Genomic DNA, 26,687 nt, shown 5'->3' with positions numbered 1-26,687 from the left:
GAATGATGTTATCTTTCTTAGCGTGTCTTCGTTTATGTATGTGAATGCCATTCTCATATTTGCAAGCAGTGTATACATGTTCTGTACCTTCTCACTGATGTGGTCAGTCGGAGATAGTCTGTTATTGATAATCACACCTAGGTCCTTGTTTTCTGGTGTGTGTGTGTGTGTGTGTGTGTGTGTGTGTGTGTGTGTGTGTGTGTGTGTATTTACCTAGTCGTATTTACCTAGTTGTGATATACAGGAAATGAGCTACACTAGTGGGATCCCGTCTCCCTTTCTCGTTAAGTCAAATTTTGCTTTGAACTCAATTAAGCTTTTAGACTGGACGATCTCTTTGTCCAGGCTGTTCCACAGGTCTATGCATCTATATGGAAAGCTATGTTTCTTGATATCCTTCAAACAACTTAGCTTTTTCAGTTTCATTCCATGTCCTCTTGTTACTCTCCCATCCCATACAAACAGATCATTATTATCAATTCCATCTATTCCCATCATGACCCTGAACACTGCAATCTTGTCTCCCCTTTCTCTCCTTTCTTTTAGTGTAGGCAGCTCCAGCTTTTCCAGCCTCTCTCCATAGGACAGATCTGCCAGGCTGGGGACCATCTTGGTTGCTGTTCTTTGTATTCTCTCGATCTTATTTATGTCTTTCTTCTTGTGAGGGGACCACACTACTGCCGCATATTCCAACCTGGGGCGGATCATGGCCACTATCAATTTTTTCATCATTTCCTCATCCACGTAATAGAATGCCACTTGTATGTTAGTCAGGAGACTGTACGTCTCTCTAACTATCTTGTTAATGTGTTTTGCTGGTGACAAACTATCCTGGACCAGCACTCCCAAATCTTTCTCTTCTCCCACTTTTTTTATTGGTTCATTACCCACCATATAATTCAGTGATGGCCTCTTGATACTCTTACCCATTTCCAATATCTTAACATTTTTTTGCATTAAATTCATTTCCCACATCTGGCTCCAACCTTGGATCCTATTCAGGTCTTCCTGCAGCATTTTACAGTCTTCCTCGACTTCTATTCTCCTCAAGATCTTTGCATCATCAGCAAACAGACTTGCGTAACTGTACGCTCCATCTACCATATCATTTACATAAATCAGGAACATTACTGGCGCTAACATCGAGCCCTGTGGGACTTTTGTTACTTCCCTCCATCTGGACATCTTGTCCTTTATTACTGTTCTCATTTGTCTGTCTCTCAAGAAGTCACACATCCACTCCAGGACGTTTCCCTTCAGTCCTCCTACGTGTTCCAACTTCCACATTAGTCGCTTGTGGGGTACCTTGTCAAATGCTTTCTCCAATTCCAGATACACACAATCCACCCAGCTGTCTCTCTCCTGTAACACGTCAATCACTCTTGAGTAAAAGCTCAATAAGTTGGAAACACATGACCTTCCACTTCTGAATCCAAACTGGCTCTCAGACAATATGTTCGTCTCCTCCAGATATATTATCCATATGTCTTTCAGGATTCTCTCACATAATTTTGCAACTACGCTCGTCAGGGACACTGGTCTATAATTCAGGGATTCTTCCTTGTTTCCTCCCTTATAAACTGGTACCACATTGGCCCTCTTCCATTCCCAAGGCACTTTCCCTTCTTCCAGAGAACACACAATTAAATCGTGAATCTTATCTGCCAGTTGTTCTCTACACTCTTTCAATACCCTGGTAGAGATTCCATCCGGTCCTGGGGCTTTCCTTACATCTTGAGTTTCCAGTAATTTATACGCTTCCTGCACTTCCACTTTAATGTCTATCACTACATTTCTAGTCACACCTTCCCCCTCCACAAAGTCCCTTTCTTTAGTGAAAACCGATTAGAAACATTTGTTCATTATTTCAGCTTGCATTGCCGTGTCTTTATAGACCTCTCCTACTTTCAGTTGGGTGATTCCTTCCTTTTGTTTCCATTTGCCATTAACAAATCTATAAAACAATTTGGGTTCTTCCCTACATTTGTCAATTATACCTTTCTCAAAGTTTCTCTCTTCCTCTCTGTGTATTCTTGTATATTCATTTCTAGTTCTTTTATATTCTTCCTTTGATTTATTATTACCTCTCTTTCTCCATTTATTCCATGCCATGTCCCTTTCTTTTTTTGCTATCATGCACCTTCTGTTAAACCAACCCTTTTTCCTGTTTTCTTTCCCACTTACTCTTGGAACATGTTTCTCCACTCCCGAATTATGGATATCTAGAAAGATATCCCACTTCCTCTGTGTCTCTCGTTTCTCTGAATTTTCTCCAGTCCACATTTTCGAAAAATTTCCTCACTCCTGTAAAGTTTGCTTTCCCATAGTTGTACCTTCCCTGTCTATATAAAACTCATCTCTTGGCACCATGTTCCCTTTTATCATCTGGAACTCAATGACCACATGATCACCTTTTCCTATAGGACACTGATATTTTAAATTTTCAAATACATTAGGTTCTTTAGTTAGTAGTAAATCTAATCTTGCTGGTGTGTTGTCTCCTCTGAATCTAGTCTCCTCTTTGACCCACTGGGTCATTACATTAGCCTACTCACTGCAATATTTAACAATATAGTGTCCCATGAATCTTCACTGCTTCCTGAGTCCCATTCCTCCCAGTTCACCTCATTACGGTTGAAATCCTCGATCATAATTATGTTATTGCTTTTCTCAATCACTTTCTTGAGATAGATAACCATATCTGACAACATCTCCTGATATTCATCATTCTTCCATGCCCTTGTCTTAGGAGGAACATATACCACTGCGATGTCTCTCTTGCCATTCTCTCCGGTTTCTAGTTTCATATTTATCACTTCAGCCTTACCCTTTCCCAGTTCCACATTTTCCACACTGATGTTATTCTTCACTGCTATCATCACTCCTCCTCCCATTTTTTCTTTTCTGTCTCTTCTCAACAATTTGTATTTGCCATCTCCTCTCTCTCTCTCTCTCTCCCTCTGTGTGTGTGTGTGTGTGTGTGTGTGTGTGTGTGTGTATTTACCTATTTGTATTTACCTATTTGTAGTATACAGGAATTGAGCAATGCTCGTGTTGTCCTGTCTCCATATCCACATTTATCAAGTCTACCTTTACACACATGAATGTTTTTCTCATGCACCACCTCTTTGTCTAAGTCATTCCAAATATTTAAGAATATACCTAATTGTGATATACACGGAATGTACTATGCTCGTGGGTTTCCGTCGCTGTTTCTCAATAAGTCGAATTTAACTTTAAACTCGTTTATGTTTTTAGACTGGACGATCTCTTTGTCCAGGCTATTCCATAAGTCTATACTTCTGTAAGGAAAGCTATATTTCTTGATATCCTTCAAGCAGCTTGACTTTTTCAATTTCATTCCATGTCCTCTTGTTGCTCTCTTATCCCATACAAACAGATCTTCTTTGTCAATTTTATCTACTCCCACCATGGTCCTGAACACCGCAATCATGTCTCCCCTCTTTCTCCTTTCCTCTAACGAAGGCAAATCCAGGGTTTTCCAGCCTCTCTCTGTATGACAGGTCTGTCAGACTGGGGACCATCTTGGTTGCTGTTCTTTGTATTCTCTCAATCTTGTTTATATCTTTCTTTTTGTGTGGGGACCACACTACCGCTGCATATTCTAATCTGGGGCGGATCATGGCCACTATCAATTTTTTCATCATTTCCTCATCCATATAATGAAATGCTACTCTTATGTTAGTCAAGAGCTTATAAGTCTCTCCAACTATCTTGTTAATGTGCTTTTCTGGTGACAAACTATCTTGGACCAGCACTCCCAAATCTTTCTCTTCTCTCCTTTTTGTGATTAATTCATTACCCAAAAAATAATTCAGTGATGGTCTCCTGGTACTTTTACCCATTTCCAATATTTTACATTTCTTTACATTAAATTTCATTTCCCACGTCCGGCTCCAATTGTGTATCCTATCCAAATCCTCCTGCAGTATTTTACAATCCTCCTCAACCTCTATCTTCCTCAAGATCTGACCATCATCAGCAAACAGACTCGCATAACTGTTCACTCCCTCTACCATATCAATTACATAAATCAGGAACAGTACTGGCGCCACCACTGAGCCTTGAGGGACTCCACTTGTTACTTCCTCCATCCAGACATCTTTTCCTTTATTACTGTCCTCATTTGTCTGTCTCTCAAAAGTCTCTCATCCATTCCAGAAGTTTCCCCTTTAGTCCTCCTATATATTCTAGTTTCCACATTAGTCTTTTATGAGGTACCTTGTCAAAGGCCTTCTCTAAGTCTAAGTACACAATCCACCCAACCATCTCTCTCCTGTACCACATCAATCGCTCTTGAGTAAAAGCTCAACAAGTTTGAAACACATGACCTTCCACTTCTGAATCCAAACTGACATTCAGCCAAAATATTCATCTCTTCCAGATATTTTATCCATCTGTCTTTCAGGATTCTCTCACACAATTTTGCGACCATGCTGGTTAGAGACACTGGTCTATAATTCAGGGGTTCTTCCCTGTTTCCTCCCTTGTAAATTGGTACCACATTTGCCCTCTTCCATTCTTTTGGCACTTTCCCCTCTTCCAGTGAGCATACAATTAAGCTGTGAATTTTATCCGCTCAGTTGTTCTCTGCATTCCTTCAGTACCCAATTAGAAATTCCATCAGGTCCTGGGGCTTTCCTTACATCTTGAGTTTCCAGTAATTTATACACTTCCTGCACCTCCACTTTTATATCTTTCATCACCGGAACATTTCTAATCACTCCCTCCCCTTCCACAAGCTCCTTTTCTTTAGTGAAAACTGACTGGAAACGTTTGTTCATTATTTCTGCTTGCATTGCCGCATCATTAAAGACCTCTCCATCTACTTTCAGCTTGGTGATTCCTTCCTTTTGTTTCAGTTTGCCATTAACAAATCTATAAAACAGTTTGGGTTCATCCTTGCATTTGTCAATTATACCTTTTTCAAAATTCCTTTCTTCTTCCCTACGTATTCTTGTGTATTCGTTTCTTGTTCTTTTATATTCTTCCTTTGTTCTGTCGTTACCTCTCTTTCTCCAATTGTTCCACGCCTTATCTCTCTCTTTTTTGGCTATCATACACCTTCTATTAAACCACTCCTTTTCCTGTTTTCTTTCCCTCTTACTCTTGGTACAAATTTTTCCACTCCCAAATTATAGAGGTCTAGAAAGATATCCCACTTCCTCTGTATCTCTCTTGTTTCTCTGAATTTTCTCCAATCCGCATTTTCAAAAAAGTTTCTCAATCCTGTAAAATTTGCTTTGCCAAAGTTGTATCTTCCCTGTCTATGAAGCTCGTCTCTTGGCTCGACGTTTCTTATTAACATCTGGAACTCAATGACCACGTGATCACTTTTTCCCAAAGGACAGAGATATTCCAATGATTCTATTACATCAGGTTCTTTGGTGAACAGTAAATCTAACCTTGCTGGTGTGTCCTCACCTCGAAACCGTGTCTCTTCTTTGACCCACTGCGTCATCACATTATTCATTATTATATTTAATAACATAGTACCCCACTAATCCTCACCGCCTCCAGATTACCATTCCTCCCAGTTCACCTCTTTACAATTAAAGTCACCCACCAAAATTATATTATTGCTTTTCTCAATTATTTTTTGCAAGTAGCTAGCCATATCTGACAACATCTCATGGTATTCGTCATCCTTCCATGCTCTCGTCTTTGGGGGAACATACACTACCGCCATATCTCTCTTAACATTCTCTCCAGTTTCTAATTTCATATATATCACTTCAGCCCTGCCTTCTCCCATTTCCACAGTATCTACATTTATGTTGTTCTTCACTGCTATCATCACTCCTCCTCCCTTTTTTTCTTTTCTGTCTTTTCTCCACAGTTTGTATTTACCATCTCCCAAATGAACATCAATATCTTCTCTTAATTTGGTCTCTACAAAGCACATGACATCAGGTTCATGTTCTCTCAAGAAATCATTAATTTCAATCCTTGTCGATATGAAACCATCAACATTAGTATATATCACCTTCAAATTATTTTTGACATTATTAATACCCTCTTCTCTCCTACTCTCTGTCCGTACCACTTCCTCAACTTCTGATCTTTCACAACCATCCCCCCTAATTTCCTTCACTTCTATTTCCTTAAATACCATTTCCTTACTTTCATATCCAATACTCTCCAAAAAAAGTATTACGTTCTTCCTCTGTCCTCTTATCATTTTTTTTCCTTTACTTCTTCCTTTAATGATTTTAAAGCTTCTCTTTCTTCTTCATTCAGATCTTTTCTTATTATAATATTTTCCATCCCTGCCTCTTTGCTTAATTTCCAGGTCACTTTAAGTATCTCATTTATTACACTTTCTGATGTAAACTTGACTCTCATTGGTCTTGTTTCCCCTTTCTTATAAGGCCCTATCCTCCTTACTTCCTCAATTTCTTTTACCCACTTGTTTCCTTCCGGGTCAATCTTGCCTAATATTCCTCTCACCATGTTCGTGTCTCTCTCGAGTCTTGCGAACCTAACCTTTTCTTCCTCTTCCCTGTTTCCAAATACTACCACACATCTGTTCCTTTCTACAGTTTCTCTCACTATTTTCTCTTTTTTCTTCAGTATTTTCACTACATTTTCTTCCATTTCTTTCTTGTTCATTTCCCTTTCTTCCTGGATGATCTCTCTTAAGCTGACCACTTCTTTCTGTTCTTCCTCTACGTGTGCCCACTTTGCCTTGTGTTCTTCTAGTACATTACTCACCTTCTCCGTTTTATTGGTACTCTCTTCAAGTTTCCTCCTCAGTTCAACATTTTCCCGCTTCAAATTCTTTTTATCTCTTCATTGGCTGTTTCGTTGGACTGGATTAGACTCTGTATGGTGGTTTCCGTATTTCCTGACACATCCTTTATCACTAGATTCTCTACTTTTTTTTCGAGTTCACTAATCCTCATAATTAATGTTTTCACTAGGTCCATGACATTAGTATTAGCATCAAATCCTTGAAATTCCATTCCCTCATTGTTTACATTTTCGGCCATCTTTAACGTACCGATCAAGTACCTAAACAGCTGTTACCAATAAGCCACAAACATTCATGTATACTATTGCCAACAAATCTTTACATTTTTGGTAGTCTACCAACTTTCATTATTTTAAATTTAAAGAAAGACCCTAGGAGACAGGACAGACAAAATTCCTGAAACTACTCAAGGTCAGGAGCGATGCCTGGGACGTCCTCTCTCTCCGGCTGTTCGTGTGTGTGTGTGTGTGTGTGCAACAAATCACTATGGTACCATATATGTACCACCAAAAATAACATTCTGAGAAAGCAAAATTAACAAATTATCAATAACTACTATATAATAAAATTTAAAAACCTCTTTTATAAATTTCTGTACTATGATACACAAAATATACCTGACTCATATATACAAAAAAGACTATTTGGGGATTAAACACAAAGAAATAAATGATACTTTATCAACAGTCCTACAATAAAAGGTACTGACCCCTTCAACCTGTGGATGTACTTTTTATTCTAGTCCTACCATCCCCAGATAATTTTATTTAGCTTAGGGGAGACTTTTCAACTGGAGGGGTTAGAAACAGCCTTCAGTAAGCTTTCACTACAAGGGGATTCTCTTAAACTTCATAAAAATCCTCTAACAGCAACAAGAGCAAAATTAACTACAGTATGTGATATACTGAATGTGTTAAAAAAAAAAAAAAAAAGCCCTGCAAGTAGCCCATTTAATGTGATTTTCTTTTTTATTCTTATTAATTCTAGATCATTACAGTAATTAAGATGAGCCTCCCATGCTGACAGGGTCAATGAAGGCCATGTCTACGATAACTCCTCCAGTCTGTAGCGTCTAAACTGAATAAAGTCATCTGTAGATTTAAAAATGTAGCAAATAACATAAAAAGGAAGGGCTTAAACAAAAAGGTAAAGGGGAAGATGCTGCAAATCTCCTTTATGATACACAGTTATATATTATTTAAGGAACCCAGAGAACTAATCACATATCAAACCTTTCCACAGACATCAAATCAATGAGTCAAAAAGAAAATAATAAATACATCAGACAATAATTTAATCACTGGAATATGATTATTTTTTCTTTTTACTCTTGCTCCCATGATGATCTTCAGCTTAGGAGAGCCCCTGTCAGTGAGGGGCTTAATGAATGCTGTATAGAACATCTCCAGTGTGAAAACCCTCTTTTAAGCTCAATAAAATCATCTGGAGACAGCAAGAATAAAATAAAATATGTATATCATCAAACTGCCGAGGTAAAATAATGAATATAAAAAAAAAAAACAGCAACAAAAACGGGCACCAAATAGAACCACACAGTAGAAAGGGAAACATGCATCAACAAAATTTAGTTATGTCAATAGAAAACTGAGAAGTTAAAGCTGACATAAAACTGAAATTAAACAGAAAGCATCACTAGCCACACATGCCTGGTTCACCTCATGTGGAGAGTAAGGATCTCATCCCACTTACAAGCTGGTATACAACCAATTAGTTACACTGATGTTAGTTTACATGTTGAAGTTGTCTGGACAGTGTGCAGGTGGGATGAGATCCAAACCCTACATATCTGGTGAATAAGGTACATATGGCTACAAGTGAATAAGGCAGGACGGAGGATTAAAGGAGTCAAAAGATAGAGAGAGAAGAGGATGAGAGAGGAGGAAGGATAGCAAAGGGTTCCCAAGGAGACAGATATAACAGTGTCATAAGAAGACAATAAAGACAGGATAATGCATGAGAAGACAACAAAGACAGACAGAGCCTTGCAGTAGAACAATGTTATGAGAAATTAATAGAGAGAAAAGAATGTAAGGAAAGAAAAACGGAAAGACAGTAGAAGCCAGACTGATGGTCACACAAGGCCATTAAAGACACAAGCCCACTGCACAAAGAACAGACATATGAACAAGCAGAGACACGGTTAACACGAGACCAAGGAAGCAATCAAGCGCTGAAAAAGTGCAAAGAGGAAAACATACCATAATGGTGCATTAATATGCTGCCTAATACTACAGAGCAAAAATGTCATAATAACTTCATACACTACAGCCTGAATCACTATACCATTCTTAACAATACCAAACTGTAAGTCCTGAAAGCACTGCTATTCATTCTTTTCAAAGCTACTGTGTTGTAAGTTTTAATAAACTACTGTAAACCACATGCTTTCCTGTTAATGCTAAACCTATCAAAGCACTGCTAAGGATAAAATGATAACATACACAAGGTTAAATAATGTACACTGGAGGTGATGAGATGTAAGTGGGACAAAAGACTAGAACATGAGGAAGGGAAGGAATAAGTAAAATAGGCTGAAAAGAGAGCTCAACACAAAGAAAGACTGGACAGAATGATCACAGTGGGACATAAAAAGTGAGAGGAATTCAATACAGGATTACTCCAAAACGGGGAACAGGTGGAAAATATGCAGCAATAAAATAATGGGAAATGGTGATATGTAGGACAAGGATATAAAAGGAAATGGGTACAAATCAGCTGCAGCACAGAGTAAAAGAAGCAGGGCAAATACAGTATATGACGATTCACAGAGAGGTTCTCCAGCTACAGGGAATGATGAAAATGTTGGTTAATAAGAGGTAAAAACTGCTGGGAGTAAAGGTACTGTACTACTAAACAATGTTCTGTAAAATGACAAACACCATGGAAAAAGATAAAGACACATGGAATGCATGAAGTGGAGAAGCACCAAAAATGGAAAAAACACAAAACAATGTAAAGTTTAGCAATGTTAAAATTACATTATAAGGTAACTCATTAACTCTTACAGAGTGCAATGACACTTTCTCATTAACTGGCTATATAGAAAATATGTTCACAACTATGAGAGTACTGGTATGTGTAAATGCTAGACAATTATGCACAACAATACAAAATGACTAGTTGTACTTTTCCACTTGGTGCATGTGTAAATAACAACAAAGGAGGAATCAGGGATGTGACATGAGGGGAAGGCTGGATTAAAGACAAGGATAAACTAAATGAAAGGAGACAATACAAACATTAAAGTGTACTGGATAAATCTATGTGAATACAAAGACAGAATGATGGAACATTTACTCACAGCGAGGTATTGGGGTCCAAGTGCTGCAAGGTTGTTAGCCGATGCGACATTCCAAAGGTTCTGAGTGACTTGCTGGAACCGTTTGGCATCCTTCTCCTTCTGTGTGTCTGCAAACTTTACCACCAGCGGGGATGAGCAGCCCTAGAAGGAGAGGGAGAGGGTCAACATAGGGAAACGATCAAGTGCTGTATTTTCATTAGCCTTGGAGACTTTCTACCACCCTTTCCTCACCAGTATATTTCCACTTTTGGTTAGTACTGATGGATGCTATCAATGTAAAAAATTATGTTCAAAAACTATAAATAACATATACATTACTGAGGTGTTTTCTTACATAAATCACTAAAAAAGAGGTGATAGAAAGCCTCAAAATCCCATGAAAATACAGCCCCAGATGACAGAACATAAAGTATATGGGTAGTACTCGAAGATGGATGGCTACCACTGACCTTGGGAGGTATGACCATAAGAGTGAAATGTGGCTACAAGTTTGGTAACAAGCCACACAACAGGAAACATTCAGCCATCAGTACAGTCACTCAGTAATCTTTCTTTTGAGTGACTGTACTTAAGAGAAAAAATTCAAGCTGAGACTCACATTATTACAAATCTCACCAAACATCTTAAATTTCTTTTTTCCCAATAGTTTCCAGCAACTGTTGGGAAGTAATCAGGTGGTTTGGGCCCTTGGTTTAGCTTCTTGTCCACATAAAACATCAGCCGTACCATGATGAATCCCAGCATCGGGATTCCTTAAGAGGAAACATGGTGACATTTTCATGCATGTATGTACGTATGCAAAGAAAATACTGTACAGGAAACTGAAAGGCATTAAATTTCTACGAAAAGTTACATCCACCCATCCATCATCCAATCCTACATTGCCCCATGAGGAGCACAGGAGCCCAGGGCTAGGCAAATTGGTCCTGACATTTAAGATGAGAGTGAATGAAAAGTATAATGAGTATTAATATTAAGGGGAAAGTAATAACAGAGTTAGTATGTTGTATACTATGCTAAATTAGAAATCAGCAATGATATGGAAAATTATATCTCAACCAATTCTAGATTAAATTAACACATGTATAAAAATAAATTTCATAAAATGTATGAAGATATATAACAAAGTGCCAAAAACCATGTGACTAGGTGGAAGAAAGGACGCAGGCCAAGCAGGGATTTTGCAACAAGCACATGTAAACCCTTTGCTCCTGCCTTATGCTCAACCCTTTGTTCTAAAGAACAATAGGTCAACTCCTTGGGTCACTCTTAGTCATTCCACAAAGTCTGGTTAATATAAAATTACAACTGTTTGCTATTCTGTTAACACACACACACACACACTGAGCAAAAAGTTATACCCGCCACACGACATGTGCACAATTGTAATAAGTAAAGCTGAAGCTGCAACCATATTTCCTATTTGAATGTCAAACAACATTGTCAAATGCACTCAAAAATGAACCTGAAGTCATGGCAGACACTTTCCAGAAACATAAGGCACATACATAGAGTACTGTATTGTATTTTGAAAATATTTAATTAAATCCATATGAATCTATAACTTGATAAATACAAAGCTGAGACAAGCCCAGTAATCTTAATAACATCAATATAAAACCTGAAGATAGTACCCTCAGGTGAAAATAAAAGTAAAATTATGCCAGCAGACTGACAAAGTCAATGGCACTGGACATATGGTGAACTGCAGTACGTTATTGATGTTTACACTACCTCCATGGTCTGTGAGTGGTGCATCTTCTTTATGGCATTGATGGCACACTGTCTGGATGAGAACGTTACAAAAGCACATCCCTTGCTCTGTCCACTGGCATCACGCAGTACGGTACACTCCTCGATGGTACCATGGGGGGAGAACATCACTCGAACATCCTGCTCACTGTACCTCTTGCTCAACATCCCAATGAACAGCTTCCGTTCTGTGGTGATAAATACATAGTTATAGCATGTTTGTTTTAATATAAAAAAAGGTACCTTACCCTTTAGCTTAGTTTATGACAAAGTACTCTTAGTCAGATTGCATGGTGGACTAACCAGCAACCACCGAGACTCATGCCTATCTTACATCTAATGCTCATCAAATTACATGCAACTCTGACTTAGTACAGTACTCAAGCTATGGGAGTGGCCTAGTTCCATTAGGTGAAAACAGACTGACTACAACGGGATATATAGATTACTTATCCACCTGGTGACATCAGATCGTCTTCTTAAACCTTTTCACTACAAGTTATCTTCCCTGACATGAATAAAATCATCTGAAAGTATAAAGAATAAAAACATTACAACCTTGGGCTGACTTCACTAGTAGCTAGGGCACTCTCCTAAGCTGAATATATGAATCTGAAGGTAGCACAAATATAATGAAAAATAACGAGCTGGTAACTACACACTCGAAGGGCAGGATTTTGATTCTGTGAGAATGTTAAAGGGGATACCTCGCATTTCCACCAATGAAGGGAGAACACCTGAAATCTGGTGTGTGGATTTTTTTTTTTTTTTAATTAATTTTTCCTTCCTCTGTTCATCTTTCGTAAAAAAAAAAAAAAAAAAATCCCCCCCAACCCACATACAAAACCCTCAAACAATGCTCTCACAATACAGCCAAAAATAATACAACTTGAACCATTACAATACAAATTTCATTTTTTTTTTTCCAGGGGACAACAAAAGCTCATGTTTCACTATAAACTATTGGTGCAAAACACAATGCTGCATTCTAGCCTGTGTTTACAATCCGATATACAGTACATAAAACACACACACACACACACACACACACACACATACACCAATGAGAGCGTTCGCGCGACTGGAGAAATGCCAGATATCACCGATATTTTAATTTTTTTAATTCTGTACACAGAATATAACAGCTCTACCCATGGCAACCGTTTTAATTCTTGCAATATTTTAATGTTACTAAGCCACTGTTTCCTCTTACTATCCTTCCTCTTTTAATTACTACTACTACTACTACTAATAATAATAATAAAGCTTAGTATGGGTGGCTAGCGATACCAGTCAACTCAAATGCCAAAAACACAGAACTATGAAAAACCTTACGTAACATGAAAGTAACCATGCAAAAGAACTACATCATTTCCAAAATATAAAAAAAAAAAAAAAATCAGAACTTTTCCATTATGCAAATACAAGAAATGAATACAGAAATAAACCACGTAATAACTAAAAAATACTAAAATCGTTATTCATACTAACTCAGCTGACTTATAATAAGCGTGGGTTGCACATACAAAATATTATATTCAAAAACATGTCAAAACTACCAAAAGGCACCATTTAGCGGCGGGGCATAATAATATCATCATCCATCATCCATCAATCACCCATCTATCATCGTTTACCATCATCATCAATCTTCATAACCCCATTTCCCGATAATTTACAGGGGCACAATTACGCTGCATATAAAATTCTCTCGGTTAAACATGATGGTATTTATTGTCTACTAAAGGGAAAAGAATGTTACTGTAAATCAATACTAAGCTTATGTGCCATCAAACGTATCCCCTCCAAACGACAAAAAACGTTATTTAAAAAAATGTTCATAAAGGAGAATGATAAAAAAAAATGCTGATAAAAGATAATGTAGAATATTATGCATAGTAGCTTTTCTGTATTAACCAAAAAATGCCAAAATAATACTGAAAACCAAAGTACCATAAAAAATCCACCCCCCCCAAAAAAAAAAAATGAAATAAAAAAATCCTGAAAAAGAGTAAGAACAGCTAATGCACAGTGTGTGTGAGAGAGAGAGAGAGAGAGAGAGAGAGAGAGAGAGAGAGAGAGAGAGAGAGAGAGAGAGAAATATTAGGCGGTCGGAGAGTAATGGGAGGGTGGGGGAAAAGAGGAAGGGAGTAGGGAAACGAGTGGAGTTGGATGGTGGAGGGAAGAAGTAGAAGGAGGTGGGGGAAGTGGAAGGAAGGATTGGGGAAGAGACGGAAGGTGTGGAGAGGACTGGGGATGGAGAAGGGTGAAGGTGGGAGGGTGGGGAGGTGGGGGGAGGATGGGGATAGGAGGAGGAGGAGGAACAAGTGCGGGGAGAAGGAAGGTGGATGGTGGAATGAGGAAGTGTATGTGTTGGGAGGCGGAGGAGTGGAGAGGTGGGGAGGGGAGACGGGAATGGGAGGTGTTGGAACCATTGTGTGTGTGTGTGTGTGTGTGTGTGTGTGTGTGTGTGTGTGTGTGTGTGTGTGTGTTTAAGGTACATGGAAATAGGAGTCAACAAGAAAAAATCCCAAAAAATGAAGCAGAAAAAGAAAAGGCTGAAAAAAACTGGACCAAAACTCACCATTTCTGTTCTCTGTATCAGCTGGTTTCATCTGAATGGGGTGGTGCATCTGGAGAAAGAAAATGAGTTAGTTCTTTTCTCTTTACTCACTTGCATATTTGTTTCATCTTTTTATTTTTTTAGATCTACAGAACACATTGGCTTTATTTTTTTCTCTCTCTTTTCACATCTTATTCCCTATTTAACCGCTTTACTTTGATGATTTATAAACTTTATTTTGTTCTACGATGACATGTGCTTTATTTCTGCTACCTCTAGACGATTTTACTCAGTTTACGAGACAGCTGCATCGAAAATGGTAAAGGGGGACTTATTTAACATCCTCCAGTTTGAAAAATCCTCCCTAGGGTGAAATAAACCATCTGGGAAACCAATATTAAAATGTCACAAGATTTCTAAAAAGGCCAGCGGACTGAGGGATTTATTTTTTTTATTTTCTAATTCACTTGCTACTCACACCAAACACCTTTTTATCTTCACCTCTAAGTATATACCTAAAATAATGTGCACCATATATTTTTCTCGTCTCCTGGTACATACGATCTATTTATCTATAAATGATAAATGCCTTCTTCTTTATCTACTGCTCCCCCAAAAGCCAAGTATTTTTGTTTTTCTTTTTTTTCATTCACTTTCCATTTTCACCATCACTGCCATCACCGTGAAACCCAACTTTTTTTTGCATAACATTCTCTCTCTCTCTCTCTCTCTCTCTCTCTCTCTCTCTCTCTCTCTCTCTCTCGTGGTTTCGTTCCCATTTCGGTGGACTTTGCAGTATGATCCTGAGGTAGTATCGACCTCTCTCTCTCTCTCTCTCTCTCTCTCTCTCTCTCTCTCTCTCTCTCTCTCTCTCTCCACAGGATGATCGTGAATACTGGAGGATATGAAAAAAAAAAATTGCTGTTATATAAGGGATTAACATTTTTTTAATCCATTCAAAAGCAAGTCCTTAATACGAAAAAATTACCAAAAAAAACAAAAATAAAAATATGGTGAATTCCTAGGGATGAGATGAACCACTTCAGTACGAGGTGCCTTAAGTAACATTGTCTAGCGGTAACGTAGCGAAAATAATAATGATAATAATAATATTAATAATAAACTACTACTATTATTATACGAAAATAATCATCATCATCATCATCCTCATAAACTACTACTACTACTACTATTATAATAATAATAATGCAACAACAACAACTACATCTACTACTACTACTAATAATAATAATCTATCTATCTATATACCTAGGCTGCTTCCCCCAAGGAAAGGGAGGTAGCCGAGACAGGACGACACACTCCCCATTTACTCATCCATTCAAACACATTCATTCGCATCTTAGCCCCAAAGGGGAGAACGGACAGATCCTCACCGCACCACACCGCACAAGGGTCAACTGCGCAATGCAATCAGTGACATCCGCAGCAGGGCCCGACAGCAGAACTGGTTTACCCCTGCCACATCATAACAGACCCATCCCCTTACCCGCACCTGACCTGATGATCAGACCAAATGCGGGAGAATATTCCCTCAGGGCTGCGTCATCACTTATTCATTCACAATTTCTCTCCATTTATTTCTGTCACGCACAGCCACTCTTCCTTGCTCAACAGACATCCCTCTCGCATCCAACGCTCTCTTCACACTGTCCATCCATCCTATTCGTGGTCTTCCTCTCAGTCTTACACCTCTCACTTCTACTACTACTACTAATAATAATAATAATAATAATAATAATAAAACTACTACTACTACTACTACTACAACTGATAATAATAATAATAATAATAATAATAATTTCATCCCTCATCAGCTGAATGGGTAAGGATTTTCGCCACATCAATCAAACGTGCTATATACTGTATATGCTGAAATGAAACCAAGATGGCGGCTATGATCACCTCAACTTGCGTGAACACCTGCAGGTAACACAGGTGTGGGAAGCATCTGTATCCAAACACACATACACACACACGCACAGAAACACATACACACACACCAGCATTAAAACACACACACACACACACACACACACAACCAGTACTAAAACACACACATGCCAAGAAACACACACACACACACACACACACACACACACACACACACACACAACCAGTACTAAAACACACATGCCAAGAAACACACACACACACACCAATATTAAAACACACACACACACACACACACACATTCATTCATTCATTCATTGCCAGACGCCATGTATCCCAGACGGGGTGGCCAAGGGCTTAGAGTTAGTTGTTTTACAGGGAGGGGCACTAATCCTCCACCAACCCCACTTGACGTAGGGATGCCAACAGCATCTGGTGTTCCCAGGCGGTCACCCATCCAAGTACTAACCAGACCCAACGTTGCTTGTACACACACACACACACACACACACACACACACACACACACACACACACACACACACACACACACACACCAGTACTAAAACACACACATGCAAAGAAATACACACACACACACACACACACACACACACACACAAAACCTATCCAACTCTCCTACGACGATAAAACTTAGGAAATGGAATATACTGGTGTTTGAGAGGGGCCTTCACGCGGTGGCACTGATATAACTGAGTGGATCTGCTGCCTGGTTAATCAATGTCCCTCAACTACCTCCCTAACCTACGAAAGGGGGATGGCAGACTGCGTGGGAAGGGTATACTCATCCTGCAGTCTACCGAGTTTACGTTTCAGATGAACCTTGGACGACAGCAGCAAGAATAACAATAGCATTACATTCCAGTTAGAGATAGACGATTTTATTCAGCTTAAGTTGGTCACAAAAATATTTGTTTAGTGTCTCTCTTATGGTGAGGATAACTCTAGATTCGATACCAGTTGTCAATTTATTTTTTGTCTACTTATTATTATTATTATTATAATTATTATATTATTATTACTACTACTACTACTATTATTATTATTATTATCATTATTATTATTATTATGCTGAGAAAAAATCATAGGAGAAATACACTATCGAACCAATCCTTCTCTATCATCAACAGCATCTATTTAACTCACTATATCTATCATCCCTCTAATCAACTATTTTATGTTATTATGTCCCTGTCTCTATAATTCAGAGTAATTTGTACGTTATTAAATCTACCACTGGCTATAATTAAACAAAATAATTACATCATCTAATATTTACCTAAACTGATTTTTGTTACTATGTCCATCAATCTATAATTCATACTACTGTATTTTTTTTTTATTCATTTGTTTTTCCTTCCTCTGTTCTGTTGTTATAAAAAATGTCATTAAATCTACTATTGGCTATAATTAACAGATCCAATTTGGTTATCTTTATCCTTATAATCATCATCATCTTTACTATATACACCCGGAAATGTATCTATCACTCCCTAAATATATCTATCACTCCCTAAATGTATCTATCACTCCCTAAATATATCTATCACTCCCTAAATGTATCTATCACTCCCTAAATATATCTATCACTCCCTAAATATATCTATCACTCCCTAAATGTATCTATCACTCCCTAAATATATCTATTACTCCCTGAATGTAACTATCACTCCCTAAACATATCTATCACTCCTTAAATGTATCTATCACTCCCTAAATATATCTATCACTCCCTAAATGTATCTATCACCCCCTAAATGTATCTATCACCCCCTAAATCTATCACTCCCTAAATATATCTATCACTCCCTAAATGTATCTATCACTCCCTAAATGTATCTATCACTCCTTAAATGTATCTATCACTCCCTAAATGTATCTATCACTCCCTAAATGTATCTATCACTCCTTAAATGTATCTATCACTCCCTAAATATATCTATCACCCCCTAAATGTATCTATCACTCCTTAAATGTATCTATCACTCCCTAAATATATCTATCACCCCCTAAATGTATCTATCACTCCTTAAATGTACCTATCACTCCCTAAATATATCTACCACACCCTAAATGTATCTATCACTCCTTAAATGTATCTATCACTCTCAAAATGTATCTATCACTCCTTAAATGTATCTATCACTCCCTAAATATATCTATCACTCCCTAAATATATCTATCACTCCTTAAATGTATCTATCACTCCCCATAATCAGATCATTCTATTCAACTTAAGGGATTTTCAAATTGCATGTGTTACCTATACCCTAATACCATCATCATCATCATCATCATCATCACCACCACCACCACCACCACCACCATCATCATCATCATCACCATCATCATCATCATCATCATCATCATCACCACCACCACCACCACCACCATCATCATCATCATCATCATCATCATCACCATCACCATCACCACCATCATTATCATCATCATCACCATCATCACCATCACCACCATCATTATCATCATCATCATCATCATCATCAATCATCATCACCACCATCATCGTCATCAATCATCATCACTAGGGGTCTCTCCCCGTTTTCATTTATTTGTATCGTTTACAAATGCTCCAACACGCTCCTGTGGTGATCAAAGCGCCTATACTCCTCTCATTTTAACTTGGCCCAGATTTTCGTCTTTCTCAAGATTATTACACGAAACTCAGTGGCTGAAAAAGACAGTGATAATGCTCTGCTTTCTATGCATAATGCTTCTTCGTGACTAGCATCGATATTTTGGTGCTCTACCGTTGCAACTGAGCATTCAAGATGGAAAGATGATGATTTTAGGCCAAGTTAGAGTAAAATGATTCTAGCAGCATCCACAACCTAGAATAACAGGTCCTCGTAGTGAAGGGGAGTTCTGTACACCCCCCCCCTTGCAACCACACACTAAACACGTCCTCGTCATGAAGGGGCTCCGTGTACTTACCCCAGGCAATGTCTTGATGTTGTGCATGGCGTTCTGAGCCTCGAGAGCTGACTTCCGGGTGTAAAAGGTCACGAAGCAGCAGCCTGAAAGATGTGATTGTTTAAGTAAGACATTGTTTAAGTCACAGAGAGAAAGGTGTGAAGGGTGAAAAGGGGCAAGGTGGCATAAAGTAGGTTAATAGTAAGTAATAATAATAATGATAATAATAATGATAATAATAATAATGATAATAATAATACACTGAGGTGGTTTGGACATGTGGAGAGGATGGAAGGTGAAAGACTGACGAAGAGAATGTATGTGAGTGAGGTGGAGGGGGGAAGAGGGAGGGGGAGGCCGAGGATGAGATGGAGAGGTATATGAGAGAGGGGGGGGTGAGTTGGGAGCAGAGCAGTGAAATGGCGGGGGACAGGGCGACTTGGAAGCGATTTGTTTGTGGCCATCCCAAACGGGATTGAGGCGTCTGGCAATAAATAATAATAATAATAATAATAATAAGGGAAAGGGTGAAAAAGGGTAAGATTGCATAAACCGAGTTAATAATAATAATAATAATAATAATAATAATAATAATAATAATAATAATAATAATAATAAACATACTGTACATTTCCGCGTGACCGGGAGCCTTCCTCTTCTAGTACTGTAATAACATCTTAATACATTTCTTTAGATTTCTTAGACATGACCAACAAATGACAAGGTTTGGATTACTGATTTCACCTTAAAGTTTGGTACAGAGAGATGGAGCACGAATATGAAAAGAACACTATTATTACATTAACTCTTAAATGATCGGGAAAATTCATGGTATTCTATTCCACTTAACAGCAGGCGGTTTTATTGAGAGAGAGAGAGAGAGAGAGAGAGAGAGAGAGAGAGGACCCTGACTAAAAATTACCATCTATTACAACTATCAGCAATAATTACTTAACAAAATACCATGGTTAACGAAAAATAAGTGTTACTAAAGCCACTTAAGTACTTCGAGTGGTTGCTGTTAAGTCATCAAACGATAACCCCCACTTAAACCCCCACTTACAGATAAGCTAAGTGGTGAGTGTCACTTAAAATCACTTACATTGAAGGACAGGGTATCATAGGTCAAGTATGTATAAGTAACAGATAAGGTCAACACTGTATGATAGCTGCATGTCTTGTAGTAGTAGTAGTAGTAGTAGTAGTAGTAGTAGTAGTGGTGGTGGTGGTGGTGGTAGTGGTGGTGGTAGTGGTGGTGGTTGTGGTTGCTGTAATTGTTGTAGGACCACTCAGCTCTAAAACACACACACACACACACACACACACACACACACACACACACACACACAATCATCACGGCTGCATATATACGACAGATGTTACGAAATTTGCATGCTCGCGTCGTAAGCATATAAAGGATTCATTAACTTACGCAAACTACGCAAAAAATCTCATCTTCGTAACTACGCTTGTGTGGGGAGGTTATATACTGCGCCCCTTGTGACATACTCCTGGGTATACCATGTGTACAGTATATGAGAGAGAGGGGAGTGAGTTGGGGGGAGGACAGTCAAAAGGTGGGTGATAGAGCGACTTGGAGGCGTTTTGTCTGCGGCCATCCTCTGCGGGATTAGGGCGTCGGGCTATAGACAGATAGATAGATAGACAGACAGACAGATATATTTAGATGGATATATTGTGTGTTGCAGGGAGGTCACAGATTGAGGGTAAAACGAAAGCAAACTTTTCAGTGCTTCCTAAAACTTATTAATCTAACGAGAAATTAAAGAACAAAAATACAGAACACTATGAAAACGGTTACGGGAGACAGAAAACGGTGCGGGGTAAACAGACAAACAGTTACAGTTGATGCGCAAAAAACTAACCGCTGTGTTACTAAATGATCCTTATTACACACACACACACACACATTCCTGCATCCCCCATTTCTTGTTAAAAGGGTCTTAGGCATATAGTATGAGGATAGTACACCAGCCCATCGCGTCCCGGCAGATTTTTCACCAATGACCTCCCCCTCCAATGCCGGCAGATTTTATTTTATTTATTTATTTTTTTTTTTTTGCTACAACCTCCGCTTTTTATGAGAAACATCGAAAATTCAGAGAGAAAGTGCTCAGTTGAGTTTAGAAATACGGTAGAAGAGTACCTTTATCTTGTTACCGTGTTCTCTCAGGCCAGACTCGAGAGAAAACGTTTTGTATGGGAGGGGTAGCTATTTCAAACCATTCATAACTGGTTAGATATTTTTTGGGTACGAATTTATATGTAGAACAAGAGTATATTGGTTTTCAGACAATAATATAAGCAATATAAGCGTAGTTCACTCGCCAAAAACATTAACATATGGCACCTTCTTTTACGACGTTACCGCCTCATCACTCCTGCTTGCTTCTTCCTCTGGCTTATTTCTTCCTTTGTCCTCCACCTCAAGAATCATTATCGCCTTGAATTTCGTCATTGGAGAGACCGTGGTGCGACATGTCTTTACTGGCCAGGTCACTGCTAACAGGTGAGTTGCCGAGAAAATGGCGTGCAGGGCGGGAGGGGGAGTCAGGTGGGGACAGGCATTATCTCTGCCTGTTGGGCAGAGGAAGGTCTCCCACATATGCCTGGAGGAAGGTCTCCCACATGTGCCTGGAGGAAGGTCTCCCACATGTGCCTGGAGGAAGGTCTCCCACATATGCCCAGAGGAAGGTCTCCCACATATGCCTAGAGGAAGGTCTCCCACATATGCCTAGAGGAAGGTCTCCCACATATGCCTGGAGGAAGGTCTCCCACATATGCCTAGAGGAAGGTCTCCCACATATGCCTACCAAAAATCACCAGTGAAACTTGAAAAACGTGCAAATGACGGGCCTCGCAATTGCATAACGTATGGATAAGTCGTCGGGTGTCACCGTGACAAAACGTGGTGACGTATCCATACGTTGCCGGGAAGAGGCGGGCTAGTATGAGGATAGTGCACTAGTATGAGGATAGTGTATTATTATGAGGATAGTGCACTAGTATGAGGATAGTGTATTATTATGAGGATAATGTACCAGTATGAGGATTGTGTCCTACTATGAGGATAGTGTACTAGTATGAAGCTAGTGTACTAGTATGAGGATAGTGTACAAGTATGAGGATAATGTACTAATATGAGGATAGTGTACTAGTATGAGGGTAACATACCTATATGTAATGAGGATAGTGAGCTAATATGAGGACAGTGAGCTAGTATGAAGATAGTGTATTAGTATGAGGATAGTGCACTAGTATGAGGTAACATAGCATACTAACCACTCCAGCACCAGCCCCTCATATCATCACTATAGCACAAAACACACTATGACTCACACTAACAAAGGCTTCACTCTCATACTAGGAAATTTAATACCACAGAAACAACATATTACTCTGTAAATGCGGTTGGCGGGGGATATATCTAACTGCTGGATTAAGTTAGCTCTCTCTCTCTCTCTCTCTCTCAGCTGATGAAGGACTGTCAACGCCTTTCTCTTAAGTTATCCTCTCTCTCTCTCTCTCTCTCTCTCTCTCTCTCTCTCTCTCACACACACACACACACAAACACACACAGCGTCCGTCAAGGCCTTGGTCCGCCTCCCGAGCCCACTCCTTCCTCTAAATTACTTTTTCCTTTCTCACCATGATGGATTCCCGCCATTCCTCCTCATCCCGGAGCTTGCCGCCCCCTCCCCCCCCCTCTCTCTCTCTCTCACACACACAAACACACACTTGCTCTCTCCGTCTGTCTGTCTGTCTGTCTCTCTCTCTCTCTCTCTCTCTCTCTCTCTCTCTCTCACACACACACACACACACACTCCAACGACCGCTTCCTTGTGTTTTGTGGGGACGGCTCATTCAGCGTTATGAGCGTCCATCTCACGCCACTGACTCACTCCCAACTCCCACTGCCACACCCACACCCACACCAGCAGACACAGCCGCCCTCACAACACAAAAAATGCTGCCAATTGAGTTTCCGTGGAGCCCTATTTACAAATTATATTGAAAAACTTTTAAATTGAAAAAAAAAAAATTTAACCTTTTCAGAACGAGAACTTTTCAAAAATTCTTACTTCTACCAGACGATTTTTTTCACTTTTTTTTTTTATTTTTTTTCAGACTGGGGGGGTTAGATATAGATTCATTAACCCCTTTAGGGCGAGGTATTTCCCACGTAAATATAATCGCCAAGGGGTACTAAGAATCAACAAAGGTAATCATAGTGAAAGGGTTAACGAGGAAGGTGTACAGAGAAGGTGATGGAAGAATTAAGGCGCGTCCATACCACATGCTTGCTGGTGCGGACAATTTTATTACTTTTTATTTTCTTTTAATGGAAGAAAGGATGCAAAGACTGGAAACTTACGAAACTTCCTATTGAGAGAGAGAGAGAGAGAGAGAGTGTGTGTGTGTGTGTGTGTGTGTGTGTGTGTGTGTGTGTGTGTGTGTGTGTGTGTGTGAGAGAGAGAGAGAGAGAGAGAGAGAGAGAGAGAGACAGCTTGCCTTCGTGGTTGGTCAGGTTTGCCAGCGGTGAGTGAAATCATGAAAGTAATTGCACTTGGCGTGAAATATCTCTCTCCTCTGTTTTGCTGCCTCTCTCTCTCTCTCTCTGACACACACACAGACACACATAACACACACACGCACACAATAATAATCATATATAACACAGTGGGAAAGCTGAGACAGAAAGAGAGAGAGAGAGAGAGAGAGAGAGAGAGAGAGAGAGAGAGAGAGAGAGAGAGAGAGGTGGAGAAGGTAAGGCGTGGAAAATATATATACCCGTGAAATATTCCCCCCCCCCCTCTCTCTCTCTCTCTCTCAGCACCATGAAACTGACACTGACCACTCTGTCCTCTGAAATATTAGATTCACAATTCTCTCTCTCTCTCTCTCTCTCTCTCTCTCTCTCTCTCTCTCTCTCTCTCTCTCTCTCTTTAAATTAAATCTCCCTTAATTTAGAGCAAGACAGAAGCCCAAATTTTACCCAGCCTAAAAAAATAAATATTCTTGATTAAATAAAACATCTTTTTTCTTTGATTTTTCTTATTCTTACTGAGACAGAGAGAGAGAGCGCCAACCCTGTTTCTCGTGAACACATCAAGCGCTTAGATACACACCACGGCTTGCCTCAATACGCTTACGTACGTACGTACGTGTGTGTGTGTGTGTGTGTGTGTGTGTGTGTGTGTGTGTGTGTGTGTGTGTGTGTGTGTGTGTGTGTGTGTGTGTGTGTGTGTGTGTGTGTGTGTGTGTGAGAGAGAGAGAGAGAGAGAGAAACGTGACGGAGAAAAAAATATCTGCGAGGGGCAATGTACTCAACCTGACCTTTCACGAAAGTCCTTCCTTCCCTTGTGAACCGGACCGGCTGGAAAGTAGGTTGGCGAGAGAGAGAGAGAGAGAGAGAGAGAGACAGACAGACAGACAGACAGAGAGGCAGGCAGGGGGAGGAGAAGAGAGGAAAGTGGGTACCTAATCTGAGGCAGGGAGACGGTAGGGGCAAGGGGAGGGCAGGGGAAAGGGGGAGGGTAGCGGGAAGGGAGGGGTAAAAATGGGGATGACAGAAGATAGGATATAAAACTAGAGAGAGGGGGGGGGAGAAGAGAGCAAAAGGAGAGAAAGGAGAGGACAGTGGGTACCTAGAGAGAGGCAAGGGAGTGGAAAGGTAAGTAATCCTTTCATCAATTTACCTGAATCTATCTATCGACTCTTCCATCTACCCATCCACAAAATCTATCTACCAATCTATCTATCAATTTATAAAACACCTAGGTAAAAATATTCAGATAATTCAACACAAAGACGCGCTCACCTGACATTTCCTCTGCCCTGGCGACCTTATTCACACACACACACACACACACACACACACACACACACACACACAGAAAAAAAAATGCTTCAGTAACCACAAATAAAAAATAAATTTGATAAAACAAAAGCAAAAATAATAGTATAAGTTCCATGACCTTTTCGAAGTCAGTGACCTTGTTAAAACCAGAAGAAAACTGCAAGAATATGATAAAACACTAATATGATGGAAAAAATTAAAATAATACATAACTTGAAGAGGGAAAAAAAAAAAAAAGCTTGAGAGAGAGAGAGAGAGTGTGTGTGTGTGTGTGTGTGTGTGTGTGTGTGTGTGTGTGTGTGTGTGTGTGTGTGTGTGTGTGTGTGTGTGTTTAGAGAGAGAGAGAGAGAGAAAAAAAAAATCCCCTTAATCCACTCTTTCACTGACCTTTGCCGTCCAGTCACCTAATCCCTGAAGGCACTGATCTGGAATCCTAAGAGAAATATAGACAGAGGGAAAAAAGAGTGAGAAAATAAGAGAAACAAAGATAGAGAGGAGAAAAGACAGAAGAGAAGAAGACAGAAGAAAAGACAGAAGGTAAGAAGACAGGAGAAAAAGAGACAGGAGAAAAGAACAAAGACGAAATGAAGACAGGAGAAAAGGAGACAGGAGAAAAGACAGGAGAAACGAAGACAAGAGAAATGAAGACAGAAGGAGACAAGAAAAGACAGAAGAAAAGTACACAGGAAAAAAAAAAAGACAAAAAAAGGCAGAAAACAAGAAGACAGAAGGACAAAGACAGAAGAAAAGAAGACGGGAGAAAAGAAGAAGGATTAAACGGTAACTTGTGAAAAATCCCCCAAATCCACCTTTTCACTGACCTTTGCTCTGTCCGGTGACCTTATCCCTGAGCACATTAATCTGGAAGACCTCGCCGAACTCCTCAAACATCTTCCTGAGGTCAGTCTCGTCCATGGATCGCGGTATTTGACCCACGAACATCTTTATGGCATCAGGGTCAGGCTCCCGGTGCACGCTGTTCATCACCCTGAAAGATAAGGGAGAGGGTGAGACATAAGGGTGAGAAATAAGGGAGGGAGGGAGAGAGGAATGAGAAATAAGGGAGGGAGGGAGAGATAGGGATGAGAAATAAGGGAGGGAGGGAGAGATAGGGGTGAGAAATAAGGGAGGGAGGGAGAGATAGGGGTGAGAAATAAGGGAGGGAGGGAGAGATAGGGGTGAGAAATAAGGGAGGGAGGGAGAGATAGGGGTGAGAAATAAGGGAGGGAGGGAGAGATAGGGGTGAGAAATAAGGGAGGGAGGAAGAGACAGAGGGATGGTGAGAGATAGGAAGAAGGTGAAAGATAGGGATGGGAGGAAGATTAGATGATGAAAGATAGGGAGAGGGTGAGGGATAAGGGAGATGGTGACAGGGAGTGGGTGAAAGATAACATGGTTTAAGATAAGGAGGTGGTGAAAGATAGGGTGATAGTGAAAGACTGGGAGAGGGTGAAAGACAGGGAGGGGGTGAAAGACAGGGAGGGGGTGAAAGACAGGGAGGGGGTGAAAGACAGGGAGGGGGTGAAAGA

At 39.7% G+C, this 26,687-nt stretch overlaps 1 protein-coding gene across 1 annotated transcript in view; it reads right to left on the bottom strand.

The window, feature by feature from the left end:
- Positions 1-26,139, bottom strand: part of LOC145416978 (CUGBP Elav-like family member 1) — a 79,189-nt gene extending 53,050 nt beyond the window's left edge. The window contains exons 1-5 of the mRNA XM_080285822.1: positions 25,980-26,139; positions 19,299-19,381; positions 14,434-14,482; positions 11,832-12,037; positions 10,098-10,238 (exon numbers count right to left, since the gene is read on the bottom strand). Coding sequence (XP_080141948.1) covers positions 10,098-10,238; positions 11,832-12,037; positions 14,434-14,482; positions 19,299-19,381; positions 25,980-26,100 — 600 coding nt within the window. The 5' untranslated portion in view covers positions 26,101-26,139. The remainder of the gene's footprint in view (positions 1-10,097; positions 10,239-11,831; positions 12,038-14,433; positions 14,483-19,298; positions 19,382-25,979) is intronic.
- Between the last annotated feature and the right edge of the window lie 548 nt (positions 26,140-26,687).

This window comes from Coenobita brevimanus, chromosome 108, assembly GCF_032717465.1.
Source record: "Coenobita brevimanus isolate Jiangsu-jjx chromosome 108, ASM3271746v2, whole genome shotgun sequence".
Lineage (NCBI taxonomy): Eukaryota > Metazoa > Arthropoda > Malacostraca > Decapoda > Coenobitidae > Coenobita > Coenobita brevimanus.
This window is presented reverse-complemented; position numbering and strand designations above follow the sequence as displayed.